The sequence below is a fragment of the Propithecus coquereli genome, unplaced genomic scaffold, assembly GCF_000956105.1.
Source record: "Propithecus coquereli isolate 6110/MARCELLA unplaced genomic scaffold, Pcoq_1.0 Scaffold147, whole genome shotgun sequence".
Lineage (NCBI taxonomy): Eukaryota > Metazoa > Chordata > Mammalia > Primates > Indriidae > Propithecus > Propithecus coquereli.
Genome location: NW_012139080.1, coordinates 6,296,469 through 6,321,638, shown reverse-complemented (window position 1 = coordinate 6,321,638; position 25,170 = coordinate 6,296,469). Strand labels below are relative to the sequence as shown.

General features: G+C 45.0%; 1 protein-coding gene across 1 annotated transcript in view; it reads left to right on the top strand.

Annotated features, from left to right (window-relative positions):
* The first annotated feature begins 1,505 nt into the window (after positions 1-1,505).
* Positions 1,506-25,170, top strand: part of GOLM1 (golgi membrane protein 1) — a 56,379-nt gene continuing 32,714 nt past the window's right edge. Inside the window, exons 1-3 of the mRNA XM_012640059.1 lie at positions 1,506-1,641; positions 12,456-12,605; positions 13,534-13,713. Of these exons, the coding sequence (XP_012495513.1) occupies positions 12,477-12,605; positions 13,534-13,713 (309 nt within the window). The 5' untranslated portion in view covers positions 1,506-1,641; positions 12,456-12,476. The remainder of the gene's footprint in view (positions 1,642-12,455; positions 12,606-13,533; positions 13,714-25,170) is intronic.

Genomic DNA, 25,170 nt, shown 5'->3' with positions numbered 1-25,170 from the left:
AGTGAGGCTGTGTCTCAAAAAAAAAAAAAAAAAAAAAAAAAAAAAAGAAGAATTGCTGACTTAGTTACTAATTAGTTGCTGATAAATGAGAGACTACTGGAGATCTTCTTAGTGGCAAATGAGATGGAAGTTACGGTCCACCAGTCTAAGAATGCAAAAATACTAAAAAAACCAAAGGGGAAATAAAGGGAATTTATTGTACCTGTCCAAAAATCCTGACTGTGGTCACTTAAGGTCATGAGAAGGTCAGAATGAAATGATGCAAGTGAAGTCATCTGCAAAGCTAGGGCTGATGTCAAACACAGCCTCAGCTTCTGAATGCTTGGTCTGACCCTGCAACAGTTTAACAGTCACAGGTAACAAAAGTATCACTTTGAAATATAATAGAACTTTATTTTAAAGGGATCATGTATTGTCAGCTTCTAATTCAGCTAAGAGGTTTGGGCTCCAAAAAATACTTTTCCCGCAGTTAAGGAGAGCTATGCTCAAACGGCAGTAAGGAGTCTTGGTCACCTTTTTCAAGGTGAATCTTTGTTCTGATTAAAAACAATTTTGGCTGTGAGCATTCCTTTAGGAGTTCATGTATTGATTTGCTTGTGTTTTGTTGTTGGGATTTGGGAGTGGTGGAGAGGAAGGGGTTTCCTTTCAAGAGCTAAGAAGGCTTAAAAAGGGAGGATTTTAGAAGTGTCCTCAGTGCTGGCTATACACCGTATTCAGGAATATCTGGGAGGCTTTAAAACAAACAAACAAAAAACCGATATTCAGTTTGAAAACTCTGGAAGTGGGACCTTGGCACATGAATGGTCGAAAAGCTCCCTACACAACTCTAATGTCTGGCCAGTGCTACCAGAGTTAAGAACCACTGCTTTCGAATTTCCCAGCGTGGTTACCGTGTGGGTCATTAGTTTCGTGGCATCCTCTCAGGGAGGAAAGCTCTCACAGTGCTTCTCAAGCATCAGTGCGCCCGAGAGTCACCTGAAGCGCTGTTTGAAATCCAGATTCCCAAACTCCATCCTTAGAGAGCCCTAGAAGGTCACGCTTGCAGGCGCCTAGGAATCTTCGCTGTATCCGTGCAAGTAGTCTGATGGTCACCGATGGCCAGCAGGGAATGCCTGGTGCAACAAAAAAGACAGTTTGTGAGTAGCGACCCCCTAAAAACCTGTTTTTCGTTGGCCTCTGGGCAGTTTTGACCCAGACCACTGAGGAAGGTGACTTGAGTGTGGCTAGGAAGTGTGGCGCTGGGTGTGGTCGGTTCTACGTTCCGGCACATTCCCTCCGGGCGGGAGGGGGTGTCTCTCCAGGTAACCTTTGCCCGCCGCCGCTTCCCACCTGGGCGCCGCAGGTTGGCAGCCGGCTCTCGCGTCGGGAAGCAGCGCCCGGGCGTGGGGGTGGGGGCGGCGGCGGGCCGGGCGCGCGCACCGAGGGCCGGGAGTCCGCGCGCGGCCCCGGCCTCACCTCTTCGCGCTCGCGGCGCCGCCTCCTCCCGTCGCGCCGCCGGCGCTGCCCGGGGGCGGGGACTCGCCGCTGCGGGGCCGAGACGCGGCGGCGCTGGACGCGGAGCGCGCGGCAGGCGGGAGAGGGGCCGGGCGGCCTCGCAGTGGGGCCCGCAGCGCCGAGCGGCCGCCGGAGCCGCGGAAGGAGGTGAGTGGGCGGCGCGCGTCCCCAGCCGCCGGAGCCGCGGTCCCCGACCTCCGTCCTCAGCCCCGGACCCCCGGCCCTGCGACATCGAGTCGGTCCCCGCACACTCCTCGCAGCTCGCGCCCCGGCTGCGCTCAGGGCTGGCTCCCCACCTTCCCGCACCCGGGCAAACCGCGGCCCCCGGACCCCTCGGCTCGGTCCCCATGGCCGGGCGCGCGCCCCCTGGCCCTGCGGCGAGGGGCCGAGCGAGGATTCCCTGCGCCCGCGGAGGCGATGCGGGGGCCTTTCTTTTTGTTCAGAGCTTTGTCACGCGCGTCGGCATCCAAAGTCAAAAGCGTGCACCCCCGAAGTCGCACTAGTTTCAGTTCTGCGGCGTGATCTGCACGAGGGGCGGGGGGTGGCCGAGCCTCGAGCCTCCGCCGCCGCCTCTTCCTCCGCTCCGGCCCCAGGCGCGCTTGGCCGCCGCGGGTGCCCACGTTCCCGAGGCCGCGTCCAGGCAGGTGACCCGGAGCCTGGCGCCGCGTCCTCCCGCCGCGCGGCTGAGCCGGCTCTGAGGGATGCTCCCGGTTCTCCGGTATACCTGTGTTTTCCACCTTTGCCAGTGTGCAGGATCTACACAACTTTGCCCTGCTATAAAAAATAGTGGCCTGGGTTCATTCACTCTTTCTGTTTCACACCCTATTTAATATTTTTAATTATTTCTTTTTAAAAATTAAAGCAAAATGGGAAAAATACCCATTTGGATGAATGTTCTTTTTAGCGGAATTTAAGAATCATTATATTCGAAATGCCATGATGATGGAAGTCATTTTCAGATGTCCCATCCCCAGACTTGGAAAACTAAACTTCTGTGGCTTTCACCGTTTTGAGCTTTCCTTTGTCTGATTTGGGGTCCCTAGGCCCTACATTAGGCAGATATCGAGGAACGTTTCTAAGGGCGGGTTATGAAGATGTACAACGACCTGATGAAGTATTTAGCAGCGCTAGAGTGACTTTGGTTCATGGCCATCAGATTGGCTCAAATTTGTCAGTTTTGGTATTTCTGAATTTAGGGGGGCGTGGGGTCTGGGGAGCAGTACAATCTCTTGTAGATTTTTGTGGCTCTCTGAAGGCATTCTGGCTCCTTCTACGTGTGTTATAAAAGATTAAACCAAGTCCGTGCTGTTGGTAAGAATAATTTTACTTTCTTTGTAAATAGAAACCAATAACTTGCTAGGAGTTACTGTTCTTAGTCCAGGCACTCAATTCTTAAGGTGTCAGTGGATACAAATTGAATTCTTAGAGAGGATGTTTTAAAAAAAAGGTTAGATTTTAAGACATATTTTCCTCTTCCAATGAGCGGTTACCACATTTTCACATTTTTTTCATTGAGTTTGCACAAAAATGAAATAAATGAGAGGGAATGCATGCTGGAGAGGTACAAATTGTGGTGACGTGGATATTAGGAGCTAAGGATGCCATCGCTTTCTAATTACTGGTTATAGGTTCAGTTATTGATGGGAGATTAAAAGATTTAGCATTTATGTTCCTTCTTTTTTTTTTTGAGGGGTGCGACAGAAACAACAGGACAGTTGACCATGTCAGGCCCAGGGCAGTCTATGATAGCCCTGTGTTTATGGGGCCACCTTCACCCAGCAGGGAGGGAACTGCCAACCAGACCTTGTCCTGTGAAGGTGCAAACTGGCTTTCTGTATCAGAAGCAGAAAGGGCAGAACCTGGGGAAAATGCCTCGTGTGGACCAGTTGGAAGGGTGGAGCATCACTTTAAGCAGGTGTGCTGAGCAGTAGACAGGTGTCTGTTGATGGGCACTGTTAGTGAAAGGGAGCTTGTAGGCAGCGTGGTCCCTAAAGACCAGCCCTGCTTCTCAAAGGACCTGGTGTGGTGAGGAAGGAGGAAGGTGTTCTCTTCTGTGCCTTCGGCTTTAATTGTGTTGCATTGTTGTTATTATGTGTTTTTCTTTTTTTTTTTAAGAAGTCGTCTTATGAAAAGATTCATTTCTTTTTTAATGACCTACTGTGTGAAATAACATCTGTGATTGGAATTTTTTTTTTTTTTGACCTAAGCCCTTCTTTTTTGTAAAGAAAAAAAATCTTTAAAATAATTTCCTTAGTTGGGCATGGTGGTGCCTGCCTGTAATCCCAGCACTTTGGGAGACCATGGTGGAAGCATCACTTGAGACCAGAAGTTCAAGACCAGCCTGGGCAACATAGAGACACCCTGTCTCTACAAAACAACAACAACACAATCAGCTGGGGCGTGGTGGTGCGTGCCTGTAGTCCCAGCTGCTGTGGAGGCTGAGGCAGGAGGATTGCTTGAGCCCAGGAGTTAGAGGTTACAGTGAGCTATGATCATGCCATTCTACTCCAGCCTGGGCAACAGCAAAACCCATTTCATAAAATAAAATAAAATTTCTAAACATGTGAAAAAGTAGAAGGAATGATCCTACTGTGCTTACTACATTTTTGCTCTCACCTTAGTAAAGGATGTATGATATTTCTCTTGCCCCCAAAAGATGTTCTTAAAAATCATGGTTGTTTTCTTTTCTAGACTTTTCAAGTTACTGATGAAATTATGTTAAAAGAGAGACTTGTCTTGAAGTTTAAGAATTGTTCCATAAATCTCCAGAAAGTCTTTCCTTTGCTTCACGCAGAAAGTTCACATACATTCAGAAAAAGAGGTCCATGCCTTCTCAGATTTTTACAACATTTTGATCTTTATTTTCCTTTGAAACCCTTGAGGGTTGTATTAATAGAACTTGTCAATAAGATTTTGGAGATTAATTAGTGCCTGTCAGAAAAAAATACATATGTAAATACTACATAATTTGATTCTAGTGGTTTATATTGTAATTTACTATAGTTTCCCAACTTTTTTGATCATTCTCATTAGTTAAAAAAAAACAAAAACCTAGCACTCCCCTGTGTGTGCGTTTGTTGCTTATTTATAAATTGTATACCTGTGCTGTTATGGTTATATGTATCTCAAGGCCCAATATACACTTAGGGCTAGAGTCATTGTTAATGACACTGGTAGTAAAACCCTATTCAACATACTCTTTCTCTTAATTTTGAGTATTTTGGGCCTATTTCTTGTCAGGTTGGATTATATCGTCATAATTTTTGCTCCACGATGTGTCTCATGCAGAACTGACTCAATTCACAGTTTTGCCAGCCATGGTCTTGTGCTCCCCTGTGCTTGCATTTATAAGTGAAATAAACAAGTGTCTGATTTGGAAGGTCTGGGATGGGCCAGAAAATTTGGATTTCTAACAAATTCCAAGGTGATGCTGACACTGCTAACCCAGGTTTGAGAACCGTTGCAGAAATTGGCACCTCTTTTCTGTAAAGGGCCAGATAGTATTTGCAGGCTGTATGCTCTCTGTCACAACTACTTAATTCTGTTGTTGTAGCCCGTAGCCATAGACAGTCTGTAAATAAATGGGCGTAGTTGTGTTCTGATAAAACTGTGGACACTGAAGTTTTAATTCCATGCAGTTTTCATATGTCATGGAATATACTTTTTTTCCCAAACAAAAAACTGTTTATTGAGCACTTACCATGTGATATATGCTTTACAGCCATTATAAATTTTAATCCTCACCAGAAAAAAAGTTTTATAGATTTTAAAATCTCATATCACTGCACCCTAGAACATGGGGATAGTAATATCTTCTTTACTGGACTTTTATAAGGATTGAATAGGATACAGAGAGGTTGCATAACTCACCCAAATTGACACAAAAAGTAAGCGAGAGAGCTGGGATTACAACCACATTCTCTAGCACTCTGGGAGGTTGAGGCGGGAGGATCGCTGGAGGTGAGGAGTTGGAGACCAGCCTGAGCAAGAGCGAGACCCCGTCTCTGCTAAAAACAGAAAAATTAGCCAGGCATGGTGGCATGTGCCTGTAGTTCCAGCTACTCAGGAGGTTGAGGCAGGAGGATCTCTTGAGCCCAGGAGTTTGAGGTTGCAGTGAGCTATGATGATACCACTGCCCTCTACCCAGGGTGACAGAGCAAGACTCTGTCTCAAAAAAACAAAAAACAAAAAAATGAATTCTGCCTGACCCAAACCCATGTTCTTCTAAGGCACTGCCTCAATAGTACCACTGTGGAAGCACTCAAAATAAGATGTAGCTAAACAGACATCTAATGTCACTTCATGGCCTTGAGATTCTCCAGTGTCTCAGACATAAGGGGCAGTGGAAAGAGCACTGGACTGGGAGTCACCTGACCAGATTCCCATCCCTCTACCGGTAGGTCTCTGTGGGGGTTGGGGACTACATTGAAAGTTGCAGCCAGTTCTTAGTTCTCCATAGTTTTCAGTTTAGCTGGGCTCCCTCATGCATGCATAATCTTCCAGTCAGCCAGGAATATGTGGAGAATTTATCTCAGCCCTTTTGTAATGCTCTTTTATGAATATTATTCTTTTAACGTTTTGACCATTAAAAAATATAAAAACTGGTCTTAGCTTGTGGGTGGTATACAGAAACAGGGGGCTGGCAGGATTTGGTTGTTGGGCTGCAATTCGCGACTCCTGAACTCAAGGAAAAATTTGGGAGCCCCTACCAAGATGTAGTCCTAGTGGCGAGCGGGGTGCTGGGGAGGCTTTCTTCAGAGAATTCCAAGTACTAGATTAAACAAGATGGAATTCGGTTCTTTGATTTTCACTCATCCACTCACTTTTTGGTGTTTATACCATCTCACGCTAAATATGCACATTCATTTTTAAAGTTTTACTCTTTAGAATCTATCAGCTTCCAGCATTGGGGAAGACATGGTGTTTATAACTGGGGGTTGGGGAAGTGAGAAGAGGGGATTCTGAGTACTTCCTGGTAAGTTTTTAAAGCAACTTAAGCAGAATTCAGCGTTGGTCATTTAGCCCTAATGGGTTAGCGGGAGAGTTGACAAACTTTCTAAATGGCCAGATAGTAAATGTTTAATCCTCCCAATAACCCTAGGTTAGGTCTCTGTCTCAACTATTCCATTCTGCCACGTAGCTGGAAAGCAGTATTTAATGAATGGGCATGGCTGTGTACAGTAAGTAACACTTCAAAAAAGCAGGCTGGAGTTTGCTGACCCCTGGCTTACAGACATTCTTGGGACAGGGTGAAATATTTTTAAACCCTTGAAAAACTTGGTGAGCGAGCAAATCCTTCACTGACTCTGGTGGATGCTAGGGTGTGCTCAGGTCTGTTTGCTCATTGAAGTGACTTCTGAACTTCCTGCTGAGCAGCTCAGGCACTGTGTTTCAGGTGAGGCCCTTCCTCTGAGAAGGAATAGAGGTGTGGCTCCACTGTATGCAGAAACTCAATTGTTTCTCCACTGGTGACATTGGTCAAACATGCTAATCTGATCTGATTGCTTATATATATTTGCCTATGTGATAAAAAACCCTATATGAAAAGAAGGAAATTTCAAAATACAATATTTAACTAGGAGGTTCAAGGGGCTCATGTATTTGGCAGGTTGTCTGTTTTCATATGCTGTTTCTTTATTTTTTTTAAGTAATCAGAGGTCTCATTCTCTTAGAAAAATTTTTGTTTTATAAACAATAATTTTAACCAGTAGGTTGAATTTTTTTAATTAACTAAGCCAGTAGGTAAGAATCCACAGTTTTTTCATGACTTCTGATTTATCAGATGCAAAAATACACCACTTACCTTCACTCCAGGAAAGCCAGGGGTTTCACAGAGTTTAGCTAATTTAAGTAAATTATTTTTCAGTATGTCAGATGCTCGTAATCAAATAGGAGACAGACACATTCTGAAGCCTAAATTAACATAGATATTAAATTAATATCTGTTTGGTGCAGGATATCTCTCACCCACTCTGTCTCACCCCCAGTCCACATAAATTCTAAGGTGGGGAAGAGGAGAGTGTCTGAAGTATTAATATTTGACCACGGTAAACTCTGGCTCTGAGTTCCTGCCCTCAGTCTTTATCAGTCTTGGTCATTTCTCACCGGTATCTGTCCCTTGTCCTTCAGCAGTAAGGGTTTCTACAGTCCCAGAAGGCAGTGATGAAGGGCCTTGCAGGCCTGAAGGCTCAGTGTGTGCCCTCCCCTCCGCGTGTCACTGTCCTGCCTGGGCAGCCCTAGGGCTCTCCTGACGCTGCTCTCTGGACAGCTGCTCACCTTCCTGGTCAGAAAAGCTCTGGGTCTCAGCGATGGGCTTCTAGAACTGGACTCAATGTTTGGCTTCCTCAAACCTCCCTTTTTCATTATATGGTCCTGGTCTGGGGTGTCTACTGCTGTCGCAACGTCTGGGAGTCAGACTGATGGCAGTCACCGTTGGTTCACTGGCAGCCAAGTCAATGGGAGGAGAGCAGAGGGCTGGTCACCGCGAAGGAGAAAGGTTGTGGAAAGGAAACAAGCATCGCCCTTTCCTCATAAAATGGGAATCTAGAAATGATCTGTCATTCATCTTTCCCTCCATAATAATAATGTCAACATTTATTGAGCAGTTGGTGTATGCCAGATGTGGTTCTAAGCACTTCTCACTTAACTAATCCTCCTAATAACCTTGCAAGGAGGACAGTGAGGCACAGGCAGGTCCTGTTGCTCCTGGCAGGTGGAGCCAGGGTCACACGTGACTGTGGGCTTCCAGTTTGTCCCCTTAACACTACCCTGAGCTGCCTCATGCCAGCGTAGCACCTGACTCATGGTAGTTGCTCAGCAAATTTTCTATTGATTGGCTAAAAGAAGGAGAATATTAAATGCTCATTTGTACTCTTTCCTTGAAGTGAGAATTGAGTTTATTTTCTGCTTCCAAACTTGTAATACACCCATCCACTGAGTTATATCTGCCAGAATAACAAAAGGACTTGCAAGGTCCCATCTAAAAGTATATTGTTAGGGAATTTCATGTATGACAGAGATAGCAGTTCAAAACACTAGGTAAAAATAAATAATTTAGTGAAGGGTGCCAGAAGAACTGGCTGGTCATTACAGGAAAAAAAAAGCCATATTCTTTGTATTTCCTTACTCTTTACATAAAAAAGAATTCCAAATAGTTAAACTTGGAGTAGGAAATACCTTTCTAAGTGTAAACAAAATTCAGAAGCAATAAAAAGATCAAAAAGATTAGGTTATTTAAAACAACATCAGCAATAAAAAACTTTGGACAAAAATTCTATAAAATCAAAGAATAAGGGAAAAGTTGAAAACAAATTATCCACATGAAAGTCCAAAGATTAGTTTATCTTTAACATTAAAAAGATCTCTTGAAAATTAATAAGATGAACACTCTAGTTTAAAAATGGTAAAAGAATACGGAAAGGCATTTCACCAAAGTGAACACGCAAATGGCCAATAAATGAAAAGGTACTCATTTATACTCACAATTGATGTATTTAAAAATATCACTAATGAGATTACCAGCCATTAAAAATTTAATTTCGTGGGTTATGTGAGAAAACAGGCATTCTCCTATTGCTGGTAGAAGGGCAAATTATTGGAACTGCTTTGGAAGCCAATATGGTAAGATCTATCAAAGAATTTTTTTTGCATAATTTAGACTTCCAAATTGCAAATTGGAATTGCAGAAATAGTGCAGATAGTTCCTATATCCCTGTCACCCAGCTTCTCTTTAACCGTAAAATTTATCAAAATTAAGAGATTAACCTTGGCACTATCTTATTAGCTGTACCGGTCAAGTGTTTTATAGAATGTCCCTCAATTTGAGTTCCGCTGAATTTTCTTGTGATAAGACTGATGTTGCACGTTACTACTCAGGAGACCACAGAGGTGACCTGCCTTCCCAGTGCATCATACCAGGGTACATCATCATGTCGATGTGCCTCATTACAGGTGATACCAACCTTGATCACGTGGCTGAGGTCGTGTCTGCCAGGATTCTTCACGTAAAGGTATTGTTTTCCCCTTTGTATAATAATTTGCCAACTATTTTGGGAGAGATTAGCTCTATCAATGTTAAAAGCATACATTTTTTGATCCAGCAATTCCAGTTACAGAAATTTATTTATCCATAGCTGTCTGATTTATTTCATCTCCTGCAAAATGGGGGTGATACTGCCCTCTCCAAGCCCGTGGGAGCCCCTGTGTTGCACCGTGCCTCACATGCAGTGAGCTCCCCACTAGGTCACCCTTCCTTCTTCCTTTGGAATTCAGGATTTTTTTTTTTTTCAGAATTCAAAAGCTAATATGGTGCATTTAATATATATTATGTGACAGCCCCAGGAGGATCTGGGGCAGTACCCCATAATCAAACACTAACCTTTCTGCAGCAAAATGTATGAATATTCACATGGAGGGAGAAAGATAAAGACTATAAGTAGCTTCAGGTGAGTTCTGATGCGACCTCCATCTGAGTTCAGGCTAGGTTTTGTTGCTGGAAGAGTTTCTAAAAAGCTTTTTGGGTCCTTGAGCATTTGGGGTTTCAGAATTATGGATAAGAGACTGTACACATAGGTCAGAGTTTGGAAACACAGGTGGTTAGACAGTCGGCTCTCCAGATGTGTGGGTTCCACATCTTTGGATTCAAACAGCTGTGGTTGGAAAATGTAGCTGGGCCTAGGATGGTTGCTTGCATCTGTGTTGAATATGTGCAGACATGTCATTATTCGCTAAATAATACAACGTAACAACTATTTATATAGCATTTACATTGTATCACAAGTAATCTATAGACGACTTAAAGTATGTGGGAGGATGTGCATAGGTTATATGTGAATACGACTCCATTTTATATACAGAACTTGAGTGTCTGTGGATTTGGGGGTGTGGCGGTCCCGGAACCAGTTCCCCTATGGATACTGAGGGAAACTATGTAAGGACGTTCAGGGTAGCATTGTTGGAAATAAGCCTGGAAAACCCTGAATCAGTCCCTCTGTAGGAGATTGGTTAAGTAAATGCTGGTACAGAATGGTGTCCTATTCAGCCCTTTAAAAAGAATGGAACGAATCATAATGTGCTACTAGGAAAATGACATGGCAAGATGTGTTATAAAAAGACACATAAGATTGCAGAATCTTGTTTGGATTAAGAATAAAGATGTTGATGCTTGTATATGCATCAGGAGGCATCAAGAATAGTGGCTGCATGTTTGAATCACCTGGGAGGTGATTGAATCACCTGGCCTTGCCCTAAACCCATTGAATTAGAAGTGCAGAGGTGGGGCCCAGATATTGGTATTTTAAGAAAGTGTCGCAGGTGATGCTGATGCCCTGTGAAGTTGAGGGCTGTGGGAATAGAAGGACACAGACGTTAGAAAATGCTGTCCCTTACCTTCGGTGCGGGACGAGGGAGATGGAATTTACACTTTACTGTGTGTAGTCTCCCCTGCCATAGTATTTGAACTTTTATATTAAAAAAAAAAGGTTAAGTGTAAAAAAAGAAGACTTTTGTGATTAAAATTTGATGGTGGGGCAATAGAGACACATTTTCAGCAGATCTGTAGACTCTTCTAGTTTAGTTTTTCTGAGCGATGTTCTCCTTTATACAGTGCTTGTTGATATCAGCTGATAACTGAATTAAAAACATTTTTTCCTCTTTTCATCCTGAGAGACCAAAAGCTGCGGGTGCGTGAGGTGTGAGTGGAGGTCAGACTCGGTCGTCAGCTCCGCCCGTGGTGTTCTGGTGGTGCTTTATTTTAGATGATTCAACTGGATTGCCTATTTGTCCCCATTCAGGCCCCCGCACCGGTAGCTAGCTATTAAGACAGAGTACCCCTTTTGATGACACACTTCGACCACAGGGTGAGAATCTGCTCTCATGTGTTCTCACTTGGGAGAATTTTGTCCTGCAGGTGAGTCCCTGGTGGTCTCCCCTCACCGCTTTGCTGGCCGCACCTGGCATAAAAGGCTCTCTGTTCTCAGAGACCAGTTGTTGCAGTACAGCTCTGATAAGGTTCGTTTTATCTGGCTCAGCAAAAGCCGTTTGGAAGTCAGCTTTCCTTGTTCTTGGTGACGGGTGCTAGCATCCGGCCAGACCCGGTTTGGAGTTGAAGTCCGTGAGCAAAATTTATAATGCCTTTCTTCTAAGCCATATTTTTGCGCACTCAGCTGTCACTCCGAGGCGCCATTTTTTCTAACAGTGCATTCTCCAAAGTGAGAGAACGAATGTCTGAAGGACATGAATGCTCATTTCCACCTCGAATTCTAAAATGGAACATGTTCTCCCCAGTGACAGATGCCACACCACCCATTCCATCGTGTGTTGTGAAGGAACAGACACTTCCGCCACCGGGGCCTGAACAGTGACTTACATGGGGGGAGTTCGTGTTCGTCTCCACAATGGGTTTCCTGCGTTGCTGGAGAAAGGCTTTAATTGGGTGTCACTGGTAACTTCATCAAAGGGTTAACAAAGCTTCCCTTGTTAGGAATCAATCAAAAAGTCCTCTCTGGGGAATAATGGGAAATGTTTTCTTTCTCATTTGATGTGGTAACGATATTTGCTATTAGCCGTTTGCAGAAGTGGTTAATTCTCAGACGTTGCTGTTCATAGAGCTGATTAATTCTCAAACTGTGCTGTGAAGGTGAGTACGTAATACCCATTATATAGATAGAGGAATCGAAGCGTAAGAGAAATCCTTCTTTACCCAAGGTCTCGAGCTAGTCTGTGGCAGGTTTCGGGGCAGGTGCCTGCCCTCCCGGCCTGTCCTGGGAGCTGGCCGCGCTGTCGGGGTGCGCAGAGCTGCGCTCTGCCTGCGCCTCCCACTCGCTCTTCTCCTTCCGCAGCTTCAAGAGTCTGTGCTTCCTGGCAGGACGCCTTCCCTGGTGGTTGTGATGATGATGCAGCCTGCTTCGGGGATGGGGATACTAGCTAGCATTGAGGCTTATTTGTTTGTTTTTATTTGGCAGGTTCTCAGCCCCGCTTTTGAGATGATGGGATTGGGAAACGGGCGTCGCAGCATGAAGTCGCCGCCCCTCGTGCTGGCTGCCCTGGTGGCCTGCATCATCGTCCTGGGCTTCAACTATTGGATTGCGAGCTCCCGAAGCGTGGATCTCCAGGTGTTTTGTTTGTTTATTTTGTTTATGTGGATGCCGTATTTAAAGTTGTAGGGTGATGGGGTCCAGGGGTGTGCTATTCATCGTCCTCCCCATCCAGCCCTGGGCCAGACTCCACATCAGCTCTGCTTTGGGTAGGAGAGGACCCCTCCCACTGTTCAGGATTGCTGTTGAAATAGGCCCCGACCCCGAGCTTTTCTGTGACTCAATAGTCATGACCCCTATTGCAATAGTCTTGAGTAAAGTCTTTCTTACCATTTTAATAAGTGTCAGAATGGTTTCTCTTTACCAGCACTTTTTGTGCACAAATTCTACAAGGTTGAGACTTTACTTTCTCCATTTCACAGGTGGGCAAACCGAGGCACAGAGAGGCTAAGTACAGGTGCAGCAGGGATTCTGACCGACGGGTTCTCAGTTGTGGAACTCCGTCCTATCTGTTCTTTGTCCTGCTCTCAGGCTTACTCACTCTGGGTTGTAGTCCCGGTGCCTGAGCTTGCACCAGAGCCCTGTTCTCTGGGCAGATGAGGTCTGGATGTGCAGAGGTGGAGAACTGAATCTGTTTTTAGAAATTTTGTCTGATAAGGAGTTGTTATGGGCTTTGTTAGCAGGGAGGAGGAACTAAATATTGGAGCACCACCTCACACCAGGTAAAGCGTGAGGCGTTCTGTGTGTTTACCTCATTTAAACCTCGCAGGAATGTTGCCGGGGGTGTGTTGGTGAGCTCAGACTTCCTTCACTTACAGTACCATTTCTCCAGAAAAACCTGTAGCTTCTCTGCGGTTGACTTAAAACACGGAACCTTGGGCACATGTCACGGGCGTGAGGCTGGGTGTTGGCCTTGGGCCCTGGTGTGGTCTTGGTGGGGGGACCTCAGGTGGTCCAGTCCTGGGGGTGGCTTGGCATTGGCCCTGATGCTGTGGTCTCCTCGTAGACGCGCATCGTGGAGCTGGAAGGCAGGGTCCGCAGGGCAGCCGCGGAGAGAGGCGCCGTGGAGCTGAAGAAGAATGAGTTCCAGGGCGAGCTGGAAAAGCAACGGGAGCAGCTCGACAAAATCCAGTCCAGCCACAACTTTCAGCTGGAGAGCGTCAACAAGCTGTACCAGGATGAAAAGGCAGGACTGCTTTGTTTTCCTCATAGTTCTCTTCTAAGGACAGTGTCTGCGTTGTCTGTCGCATTCTCAGTGGGAAGCTAAGCGGCTGGGTGTCGATTTAGTAATTATGTGGAATGAGCCTGTTGGTGGAGCCTGGGCACTTAGCCCCATCCAGCCATAGGTCTCTGGCTGGGCTGTCATGAAACCCTTTGCAAGGGCAATAGGTGGGAGAAATGCAGAAGAACTAAGGCGGCGTCGGATTCATCCTCCTATTGGCCTTTTTGCCACTTTCTACAAACAGATATTAAATACCTACTCTGTGCCAGGCCTGTGTGAGGTGCTTGTATCTCAAAGAGGAATAACATTTGTGCTTTCAAATATCTCATGCAGGAGAGGAGAGATGCAGACCTCTAAATAAATACTAACACAGAAAGTAGGGGACTCAGAATGTTGGCTTTTAAGTTTAAAAAAAACCAGATCCTGCATAGATTAAAAAGGGGCTTCCTGCTAATTAAAATATCTAAGCTTTATATGTCTTGCTTTTTCTGTTTTTCTTAGAAATGAATGACCGTACTTTCTTGGATCTTAAATTGTGTGAGAGTTACTAATATCTTCCATTGTAAAGGGTATCAAACTCATGGCCACTTATTACCTAGAAGGCTTTGGCTTTTATAATGCACATACCTCTCTCTGTGGAATGGCTGGTGTATTGGAAGAAGGTTGTATATCAACTTCCATTATCTTGAGTTATCTCAGAAAATGAATTATTTCTAGGAAGGGCCTCAGACTTTTCTTGCATAACTGATTTAAAATGCACGAAGTACTTTTTTCATTTGCAGAGTACTTTCCCATATTAGCAAACTCATATTCTCTGGGAATTGTTCCAATTTTAATATTATTATAATAAAATGTTTTTTTATTTTTCTTCCCTTTTCTCATATTTGGGAGACAGTATTTGTGCTCCTGAAACCCCTTTACCTGAATGTAATAGGACCTGCACATTTCTCACACTGTGTAGGAACCCAGACAGGACCCCTTAAAACATTTTTTGGAAGAAGTAGAGTTTATTTTCAAGGAATGAGGCTTGCAGAAATTCCCTCTGGGGTTTGCAGGCTGTGCAGAGAACGTTGCTGGTGCCCAGGCAGTGGTTGGGAAGATGTCTGGTGGGAACTAGGGAATGTTTGGGGCCTGGGAAGTGAGGACCCAGGAGAGACCAGCCAGATTCCCTATGGGGCTGGGGCAGAGATGGGCTCCTGAGGAGGGCAGGGTGAGTAGGATCTCCAGAGCTACCTTAGTGCTGCTTCAGGGACCGCCTGTGGTCTGGCATGAGCCAGAGCATGTATTTCCCATCTGTAGGAAGTGAGGAAAAATATGGAGGATGTTTTGTGTGTCTGTCTGCCTCCCGCCCTCTGTATGTGTCTCATTACCTGAGAGCTTAGCTCTCTTTTTCTTAGAAAGAATTGTGTTTTACTCTGAGCCTCTGGTCTGTCAATGCTTTTCTGTTTAAAATTTCTTTCTTTGTGAAATGGTAGTGATAAAAGATAGTATGAGTATTTGTGAGTGCACGTGTCTGTGGTGTTCAGTTGTTGCCGTTGTTCTGTGGTTTTGGTTGTGGAGTCTGGCGTTTCCTTGTTTCCTTAACTCTGTGAGTCTGCTCAGTACTTCTGAAATTATACTGGTCCATGAAGCCCCAGACTCTAGGAGCAGCTCATCTCTGTTCTCATAGTTCTCCAGGCTCCTGGGCGTTTTTGTGCTTGCATGGGCAGGACAGTCTCGCCATAGGGTGCTCCTCCTTATCCAGGGCACGCACTCGTGGGTCTCCAGACCCTCCCAAACAGGCTGCAGGCAGCAGGCTTCCTGCATTGCATGCGATACAGGAAGGGCAGAATCCTCAGAGAACGTGCTGCCTGGATTCATTCCTTCTAGAGAATTCACGGTAACTCAGTCAGTGAAACATCATTACCACAGCAAGTCCTAGATGTGGAAATTCTAGTTTATTTGAATATAATCTGTTGTGGAGACAAGACCACAAACTTGGAATTTTGAAAAATAGGGTCGACTGGCTGTTTCTTTAAAAAAATCTGCCTGTAGAAAGAAATGAGGGAGAATATCTGCCAGGCAGAAACCAGGTGACTGTTTCACCCTGATTCTTAAACTTCACTTTTACAGCTTCCTTTTTAAGAAGGGGGCGTATGTTTGAGGATCCACAGGGGAGGAAGCTCTACTAGTCACAGTAAACAAACTTATGGTATATATTTGAAAAGCTAGGAGTCATAGTTAACAAGGTAAAAATAGTTAAAGGAGCATCAACTAGCTGTTTGAAAGATAGTCTATTTTCACTGAGAGTTTTTAACTATTAGAATCTGTGATATAAATTTCACTGTGGGGAGCAAGGGTGGGTCCCCTCATTAAATCTTAGCCCCAGGAGCATTTTAGGTTCAGCTTGGTGTAGCGGAAGGCATAGGCCTTCCCGTCAGGCAGATCTGGGCTCAGAATTTCCTTAGCTGTGTGATTTTAGGCAAGTCACTTAAATTCTCTGAACCTGTTTTCTCTACTGTCAAATAGAAATAATGACAGAATCCCCTTACAAGGGTGCCTGTGAGGATTCAGTCAGACAGTGTGCGTAAAGGGTTTGGCACAGTGCTTGACATAGAATAAAAGTTCAAAAAGTGATAGCGAGTATCATTACAGCTAATTGTACAAATAGTAGCAGCAACATAGGTAGAGGCATTAGTGAACCACAGCAGCAGTAGTGATAGTGGTATCTTTTTTTATACGGACTCCACCTCAGTCCATTCTGGCTGCTATAATAAAAGGCCATAGACTGGGCGGCTTATAAACAACAGACATTTATTTATCACGGTTGGAGAGACTGGGAAGTCCACGGTCAAGATAACTGCAGGTTTGGTGTCTTGGCGAGGGCCTGCTTCCTGGTTCATAGAGGGCACCTTCTCACTGTGCTCCCCTGGTGGAAGGGGCGAGGCGGCTCTCTGGGGCCTCTTTTATGACACTGTTGCCATGCATGAGAGCTACACCCTCAGGCCCTAATCACCTCCTAATTACCATCACCTTGGTGATTTGGTTTCAATGTATGAATTTGGGGTGCAACATTTAGACTGTTGCAGACTTTTATTTTTCTCCCTAATTGAAACCACGAAACCAAACTGTGCTAGCTATAAAAAAGGGTTAGAAAGACGTCTAGGAAGGTAGGAGCAAGAACAGTGACAGTCACCACAGCAGCAGTGAGAGCCGACATTTATCTAGCCTCTGCTTAGCCAGATGTCAGGCTGAGCGTTCTGCAGGGATTGTTTCGTGTGTTCCACTCTCAGCCCTGTGAGGTTGGGGCTCAGAGAGTTAGTAAGTAGGACAAGATGTACACCCTGCTTTTCTCCCTCTTCCCTCTGTGTAGACACAGCTTGAAGGATGGGTGGGGCCACAGAGGAAACTGGACTGGCCGGAGTTGATCACTGTTAAACCTGGGTGATTGGTACATGGGAGTTTGTCATGCTGTTTTGCCATTAAAAACTTTTCATGATATAAAGCTTTAAAAACATCATTTTTATATCTCTTTGCTTCCAAAGACTACTGTGTTCCAACTAACTCTTTTGGCCACATTTCATATTCTCAGGTGAGACATACCTGATTCTTTCAATGTGGCCAGGCTAGTTTTTCACCTGTATGCTTACTTATCTTTTCTAATCGTAGAAGATTAGCACTTGTGGTTGGAATTGGAAGGAGGATCCTTTTTAGAATTTTAAAGAATTACAGTGATTCTCAGTCTAGGAGGCGGGATGTGGGGACCTGTGGGTGGGGTAGTTTGCAGATCTCTCATGACCTAGAGATTTCCCTGCCTGTCTCCCCCAGCATTCCTGTCTTAAGCAGTCACTGTCACTCTGGGCAGCATTATGTCCCTCCAGTGGGGGCCTGGACAAAAGCTTGAAAACCAAACCTATTGGGGAAGATGTGAACAGACACCTTTTCGTAATGAAATTACTGCTTTGGGTCAGCCCTGTCTAATAGAATCTTCTGTAATGGAAATAGTCTGTATTCTGCTGTGTAGTACAGTAGCCACATGAGCCTGTGGAATACCCAAAATGCGGCCAGTGGGATTGAGAAACTGAATTTTATTGAGTTTTAACTAATTAAAGTTTTTTTTTCTACTTAAAATTTAAATGGCCAAATGTGGCCTTACTGCACAGCACGGGTTTAGGCGATTGGCAGAACATGGGTAATAAGTCTTGTTTGGGCCTCTGAGGTAGAGTCATGTTCCGTGGAGGAGTGGGGGGCAGAGGTTGGGTCTCATGAGGTTCTTTGGTGCCTTTCTCCCCTTTCTGTGAGAGTCAGAAGCAGCTGTGGGGGCATTGGGAGAGGCAAGATAAGATCATTGTCTGGTTAGGTGGTTGTGCTTGCCCTGAAAGTCTCTGCAGCTTGCTGCTGTTCTGATGCAGAATTATCAATTCAGCTTATCAGATTGGCTGTGGTTTATGGTTCATCTTGGGGTTTTGAACTTACTCGTTAGGAAAGTTGTTTCGGAGCAATCAATCCTAGCCTGGTACACCGCCATCCCCTCCAAGGTTATACAAAAAGAAAACCAGATTTAAAAAAATGCACTGGATCAGAATCTCTGAGTGTTGGAGCTCAGAGAATATATAATTTTTTAAAGATCACACAAAGACACACACAATGCACAGTTTTTTTCTACATTCCCAAATCACTGTGATGCAGCTAGCTAATCCAGAAACTGGTGAATGAGTTAAGTGTTTTGCAGTATTACACTTTTAAAAATAAAAATGCATTTTCAGGGTTTTAATTTTTCCAGGTTTTTTTTTTTTTTTTTTTTTTTACCCTTTCTCAGTGAAATGATTTAAAAATTAAAAGGCATTATAATCAAGAGATATGCAGTCATGTACTACATAACAATGTTTTGGTCAACGATGGACTGTATATACGATGGTGATCCCATGAGCTTACAATACTATATTTTTACTGTACCTTTTCTATGTTTGGCTATATTTAGATACACAAATACTTACGCTTGTGTTACAATTGTCTACAGTGTTCAGTATAGTCACATGCTGTGCAGGGTTGTAGCCTAGGCATGTATAATAGGCTAACCCATCTAGGTTTGCGTGGTACACCCTGTGATGTTCATACAATGATAAAATTGCCTAATGACACATTTCTCAGAACATATCATTATCATTAAACAATGCATGACTGTAATTCATTTAAACATAATTTGCTAGAGCAAATTACAAAGTAATGGAGTTAATACTTGTTTTTCTAAGATACTTCTTTCGTCTTTACCCACATTTACTGGAATCCTTGAACACTTTTAGAAGCTATGCCAGATTGGAAACTTTCTGCTCACCACTTTTTCCCCAGGATAGATGACTCACTGAGAATTTGAACATAGATGGGTCTTGAGGGCCTCAGCGCTGAGACCAGCTTGCTTTAGACACCCTTCAAAAGTCACCCAGGGCCAGGTACAGTGGCTCACACCTATAATCCCAGCACTTCAGGAGGCTGAGGTGGGAGCATTACCTTAAGGCTAGGAATTTGAGAACAGCCTGGACAACATAGCCAGACCCCATCTCTACAAATAAAAACATTTTTAAAAATTAGCTGAGCATAATGGTGTGCATGTCCCAGCTACTAGGGAGGCTGAGGCAGGAGGATTGCTTGAGCCCAGGAGTTTGAGGCTACAGTGAGCTGTTATCACACCACTGCTCTCCAGCCTGCATGACAGAGCAAGACCCTGTCTCTAAGAAACAAAAATAAAAAAAGACACCCAGAATGGGCAAACGTGAGACATCACGTGAGCTTCTTGACAACTGTGTGATGGCACTGTAATGAGACATAGAACAGCTTTCTCATGAAATAGCTGGACATACAGAAAGGTCGGAAGAATAAGCTCACATCTGTGTGCCCCTCACTCAAATATTACTTAACATAAAAGAATCATGAAGTTGAAGTCCTGTGTGTTCCCCTTCCCAGTACCTTTCTCTCCTGCCTGTGTAACCACCATTGCGAACTTGAATGATTATCCTTGTACTTTATATTTCTGAATTCTTACTACACATGTCTAAAAACAATGTTATTTTCTCTCTGAGTTTTTAATCTATATTTTTGGTTTCTCTGTCATTCTATAACTTGCTTTTTGTAGTCAGCATTGTTTTTGAGGTCTTTAATTATTTTATAGGTCTAGTTTGTTCATTCTAAGTACTGGACCCTCTTTGTTTGTATAAATATACCACTATTTATTTATCCACCCCTACTGATGGGCCCTTACATGGTTTCTAGTTTTTCACTATTTTAGAGAAGGTTACAGTGAACATGCTCATATAGCACTCCCTAGGCACCTGGGAGTGTGTCTAAGCTTGCAGTGTTTTCCAACTACAGTTGGGACCTGTTAGTGAACTGTGCATAATAATTTTGTGGGTTATAACCCAGATTAAGAAAATTAAAAGTATTAGAGTATACATGTTAACTATTGTTTTGCGAAACCATTGTTTAAGTTTATATATAAATATATATATGTGTAAATATACTGCATCACAAGATAAAATTTGTCATTGTGGGTCATGGTTAAAAGAGTTTGAAAGATGCAGGGCTACGTCTAGAAGTTAAATTGCTGGATCATAACTTGTACATATTCTCATTTTTATTAGCTGTTGTCACGTGGCTCCCCAAAGTGGTCCTACTGTTGTCTTTCAGTTCGCACAGCTTCCTGGCCTGCAGGTCAGTTGGCCGTCTCTTGCAGTGTGTAGCATTTCACTCTTCTGATTTGTTCCAGTCTAGGTTAAGTTATGTGCCCGATCATTTGGAATCTCTCGTGGGTTTGAGACTGGCATTTGGTAGAAGTTCAAGTTCTTGGTAGACGAGCGAGTGGGAATCTCAGTCAATGCACCTGCAGTCCCTGGGTGTCTAGTGTGTGCCGGGCCCCTCAGCAGCTTGCTTTCCGTCTTCCTCATCTTCCTCCAAATATCTAGAGAATAATTAGTTTTTAACAGCAACAGGAGTTAGATGAAAGAAGAGATCAGTGTTGACTAAAGTATTGTAGTTTTTTCCTAAAAGGATTGTTTTTGAGCCTTGGAGGTTAAATGGGATTTAGAGAAGCTTGTGGAAGGATGGCATTTAGGCATGTGGGGTAGCGTGAAGCAGAGGGTTAGAGTGGGAGTGTGGAGGGTGTGCTGGATCCCGCCAACTGGTGGGAAAGCGTGCTGGGCGATAAAGGTGTACATTGGCCCGTGTCATGGCCAGCCTTGGCTAACCGCCGCCCCTGAGAGTGTCCCTGCAACCTTTGCTGCTGCCCGCAGGGAAGGCTAGCTGGCCACTCAAGTTCCACTGTAACAAGCCCACGCCCACAGCCCACTGGAGGAGGCGAGGAAGCTGGCCCAGGGGGAGCTCTCCAGTGGCCAGAGCATTGACAGTAATCAGATTCTCTGTCTTGGTAAGTTGAACCAAATCCCACAGACTATGATAATTTGATGGTAGATACTTCAAATGTGACGTCAGCTGAATCTTTGGAATTGAGCTGTCCTTGTCATTTCTTTTTTTTGCCTCCCTGTCTGTTGCAACAGTAGGTGTGGTGAGGACGGTTAAACTGCATAAAGGCAGTTGTGCAAGTTCATGTGAGTTTATGTAACTAAGTGGAAGCACTACACTTCCCATTCTGTACGCAAGAAGGGATATTAAGCTTTGTTTCGAAATGATTGTGTATATTCGTTTTCAAAAAAAGTTGTCTTTTCCTTAATTAACAAAGTATTAATATTATTTTAGACAACTTCGAAAATACAAAAAAGAAAATTAAAATTACGTGTAATTCCAATCACTCAGATTAACCATTGGGAACCCTCCACTCTTTTTTAAGTACAGATTACATTTAAGCTTTTATCAATTATTATATTCAAGCTTTTATAAATGTAGATGTGCCATGAAAATGATAAAATATAAGCAGAGTTCTTTAAATGAGAAACTCATCTAAATGCTTCTAGTTTTTGCGTATCATTTTTTAAAAACCCCAGAAATTTCTAGTTTATTATGCATTATTACCTCAGTTGAGGCAACTGCTTCATAGGTGGAAAGTCAGGGGTATAATTGCAGACAAGAGGATTCTTCGTACATGTTTGTGGAAGGGAGCTTTGTAGATTGCCTTGGTGTCTAATGGGCACAGGTGACTGTGTTGAATGTGAAGCTCTACATTTGGGTTCTTGTGAATAGACGTAGACATATATATTACTAAATATCAGCTTGCCCTGAACCATAGTACTTTAAAACCATGGAAAACCGCATTTATTTTGCTCCGGCACCTGCAGTTCGGGAGGGCTCAGCTCAGTGGGAACGAGTTGTCTCTTCTCTACACCCATCCTGCGGTGCCTTGAGGCTGAGCCTGGAATCCTCTGAAGCCTCCCTCACTCCAGTGTCTGGCGGCCGTGAAGCTGTCTCCTGAGACCTGAGCTGGGGCCGGGAACCGAGGGTTTTCCACGTGGCTCTTTGGCTTCCTCACAGCAGGGGCTGGTCCCACGAGTTAGCGAGGTTAGTGTCCTCACCGAGCCTGGGAGAGGGACCAGCCAGGAGGAAGCTGTGTCGTCTTTTGTATTCTTTTCCTAGGGCTGCCGTGCAACTTACCACAAACTCGGTGGCTTAAAGCAACGAAAATTTATTCTTTTGCAGTTCTGGAGGCTAGAAGTCCAAAAGCAAGGTATCAGCAGGGTCATGCTTCCTCAAAGGCTCTGCAGGAGGGTCCTCCTTGCCGTTCTAGCCCCTGGCGTTCGCCGGCACCCTGACTGCCTTGGCTGTGAGTGTGGTGTTGTCCGGCCTTCTCGCGGCCGTACCTTCACCACCTCTCGGGAGAACACCAGTCACAGTGTACCAGGGCCACCTAATGGCCTCATTGTAAACAGTTACATCTGCCTGGACCCTGTTTCTAAGTGAGGCCGTCCACAGGTTCACCCCCAGGCTCCAGGTGGACATGAATTTGGGGAGTACACTGTTCAGCCCACAGCACCTTTTGTTGACCTCGCCTCAGAAGTCATAGGGTCACTTCCGTTGCATTCGTTAGAAGGTCACTAAGGGTGGCTAAAATTTCAGGGGAAATTAGACTCTACCTTTGGAAGTAGCATCAAAGAACTTGTGGTCATGATTTTAAGCCATCGCCTTTGTGTGAGTCTAAATAATCCTCACACAGCCACTAGTGAAATACTGTTTTCTTTGTACAGTGCATATGTGTGTACGTATAAAACAGGGTTCTAAGGGGCCTAAGTAGAAACAGATCTTAGGGTTTTAGTTTTTGGCAAAAGCCAATGAAGATGCACTTATAAAGGTCTGTGTCATCTCCTAAGGAGGGGACAGGGTGGTTTAATTCATTCGTTTATGTTGTTGTCAGAAGGCTGATTACTAATCTGGGTCTGAAAACTTCGAAATACCCAGGTACTCTCTTTACTCGCTCCTGCTCGGGAGCCAGCAGTGGCCACGCAGGCAGGGGGTGCCCGGGTACCTGCCTCTGAAATGCCTGGGGAAGACTCTGGGAGACACTGAATTGCCTGGTGGCACTTTTTGAAGGGAAATGCACATCCTCCTGCTATTGTGTTCATTTTTGCTTGCCAGAAGTTACATCAGAAATAGCTCCATTTTTGGTGTCTACGTTCGTGACTACCTTGCTGGGCCGGTTTCTTGCAGCTGTGTATCCACTTTGATGTTTATACTTTTCACTGATTTGTTCAAATATGCAACCTAGTACTGCAGCAGTGCAAAGAAATGTTTTAGCAACAGTTCCTTTGTCGTGGAAATACAGTTCCTGTGTCATTCCTAAAGGGGAAAAAACCTTGCCGCGTGAAGGAAGGGAAGAGTAGTTGGTGACACGCTCACTGTACTGTGTCCAGAAGAAAAGCTTAAAGACACAGGTGGCGGAGGAGGTGGAGGGAGGACCTGCCTCAGCCTCCCGTTTGTCATGCTCCCCTGTGCAACCCACACTCGCGCCGGGTGGTTTCAGCGAGCTGCCGGGTTCCTCTTGCTCAGGACTGTGGGGTGCGAGGAGCCTCTGCCAGGCGCTGCCTGAGGTGTGTGGCGTGAAAATACCGTACCTTTCGAGTGCTTTCCTCTTGCTAACAGCTGGTTTGTGGAGCCGGGAGAGCTCGAGGTGTTTGGCTCTCAGGTTCTCGTGTGTCATCCGGGCCTGGGACTGGGCTGCTTCCCTCAAGTGCAGTAGCATTTGTCGATATGAGTGACTTTTCCTGAAAGACTCTGCCTCTTGAAAAGGAAATGACTAACATTAAGGAGGCTGCTCATTGGTCCTTTAGAGTTTCAAGTGCTTTTGCATACATGAACACATTACATTTCTCCTTTAATTTCTTCAGGAGATAGTTGTTTCCTTTTCTAAAATTGTTTTTTAAATTTTTATTTATTTAGATAATTTTTAGAGACAGGGTCTCTGTCACTCAGAATGGAGTGCAGTGGCACAATCATAGCTCATAGCTCACTGTAGCCTCGAACTCTTGGGCTCAGATGGACCTCCCACCTCGGCCTCGCGAGTAGCAGGGACAGCAGGTGTGCACCACCACCCCTGGCTCCATTGTTGTTTCTAGAGACAGAGAGGAAGAGACTGAGAGCTTGTGGAAAGGCCCCCAGGACCTGAGAGTGGGTGGCATGGGGACGGCCCTGGGCTTTGGGGTCTTCCCACCAGCTCCACTGGACTGCATCCTCAGATGGCCAAACACAGCTCTCAGAGGGTCCTAGTTAGTGTCTTTTCTCTTGGCCAGCTTTTCTTGTCACCTGAGAATATGATGATTTTCTCCTGGAGGGTTGGTTTCCTTGGGGAACCAGAGTGGACTTGTGCAGATAAAAGCAATGTCTTTGATTCTGATCACCTTTTACCTCTGTGATTGAGGAATCCAGGGTTCTAGAGCAGGTTTTCTGTTTTTATTCCCACTGATTTTCCGTGGCCGGCTCTGTCCATCTGCTCAGTATTTGTTCTGCCAGGCGCTGGCTTGTGCCCAGTGGTGGGCAGGCCGTGTGCACTGTCCACGCGTTTCCCATTAAGTGCTGGAGAAAGACAAGTAGGTGGGCGTGTTGGGGTCAGTGAGAAACCACCCAGCTACTTTAAGCAGGAAGGATTTAATACAGGGCAGTAGGTGCCTGTAGGCTTGAGGGAAGGAGGGGCGGTGAGGCAGGGTGGCTCCGGGGCACCTCACTCCTGCTCTGTTCCGTGCCTCCGCCCCCTCAAGCTGTGCAGCATTCAAGTCTCTGGTCGGTGCGTCTGATTGGAATCAAAATGAGTGTGGAAGGTGGATTTTAGCTTTCAAGACTTTGCTCTCCGGGAAGGCACATGAAAAGGCGTGTGGAGCCAACACAGAAGAGCCGATCTGCCGTGTCCCCCAGCAGGCAGGTGGCTGAGGGCGTCCGAGTGCCCTGGGAGGAGCTGTCTGATGATGTCTAACCTGGAAGGGACAGGTGGGCGGGGAGCCACTGTGGCTGTGC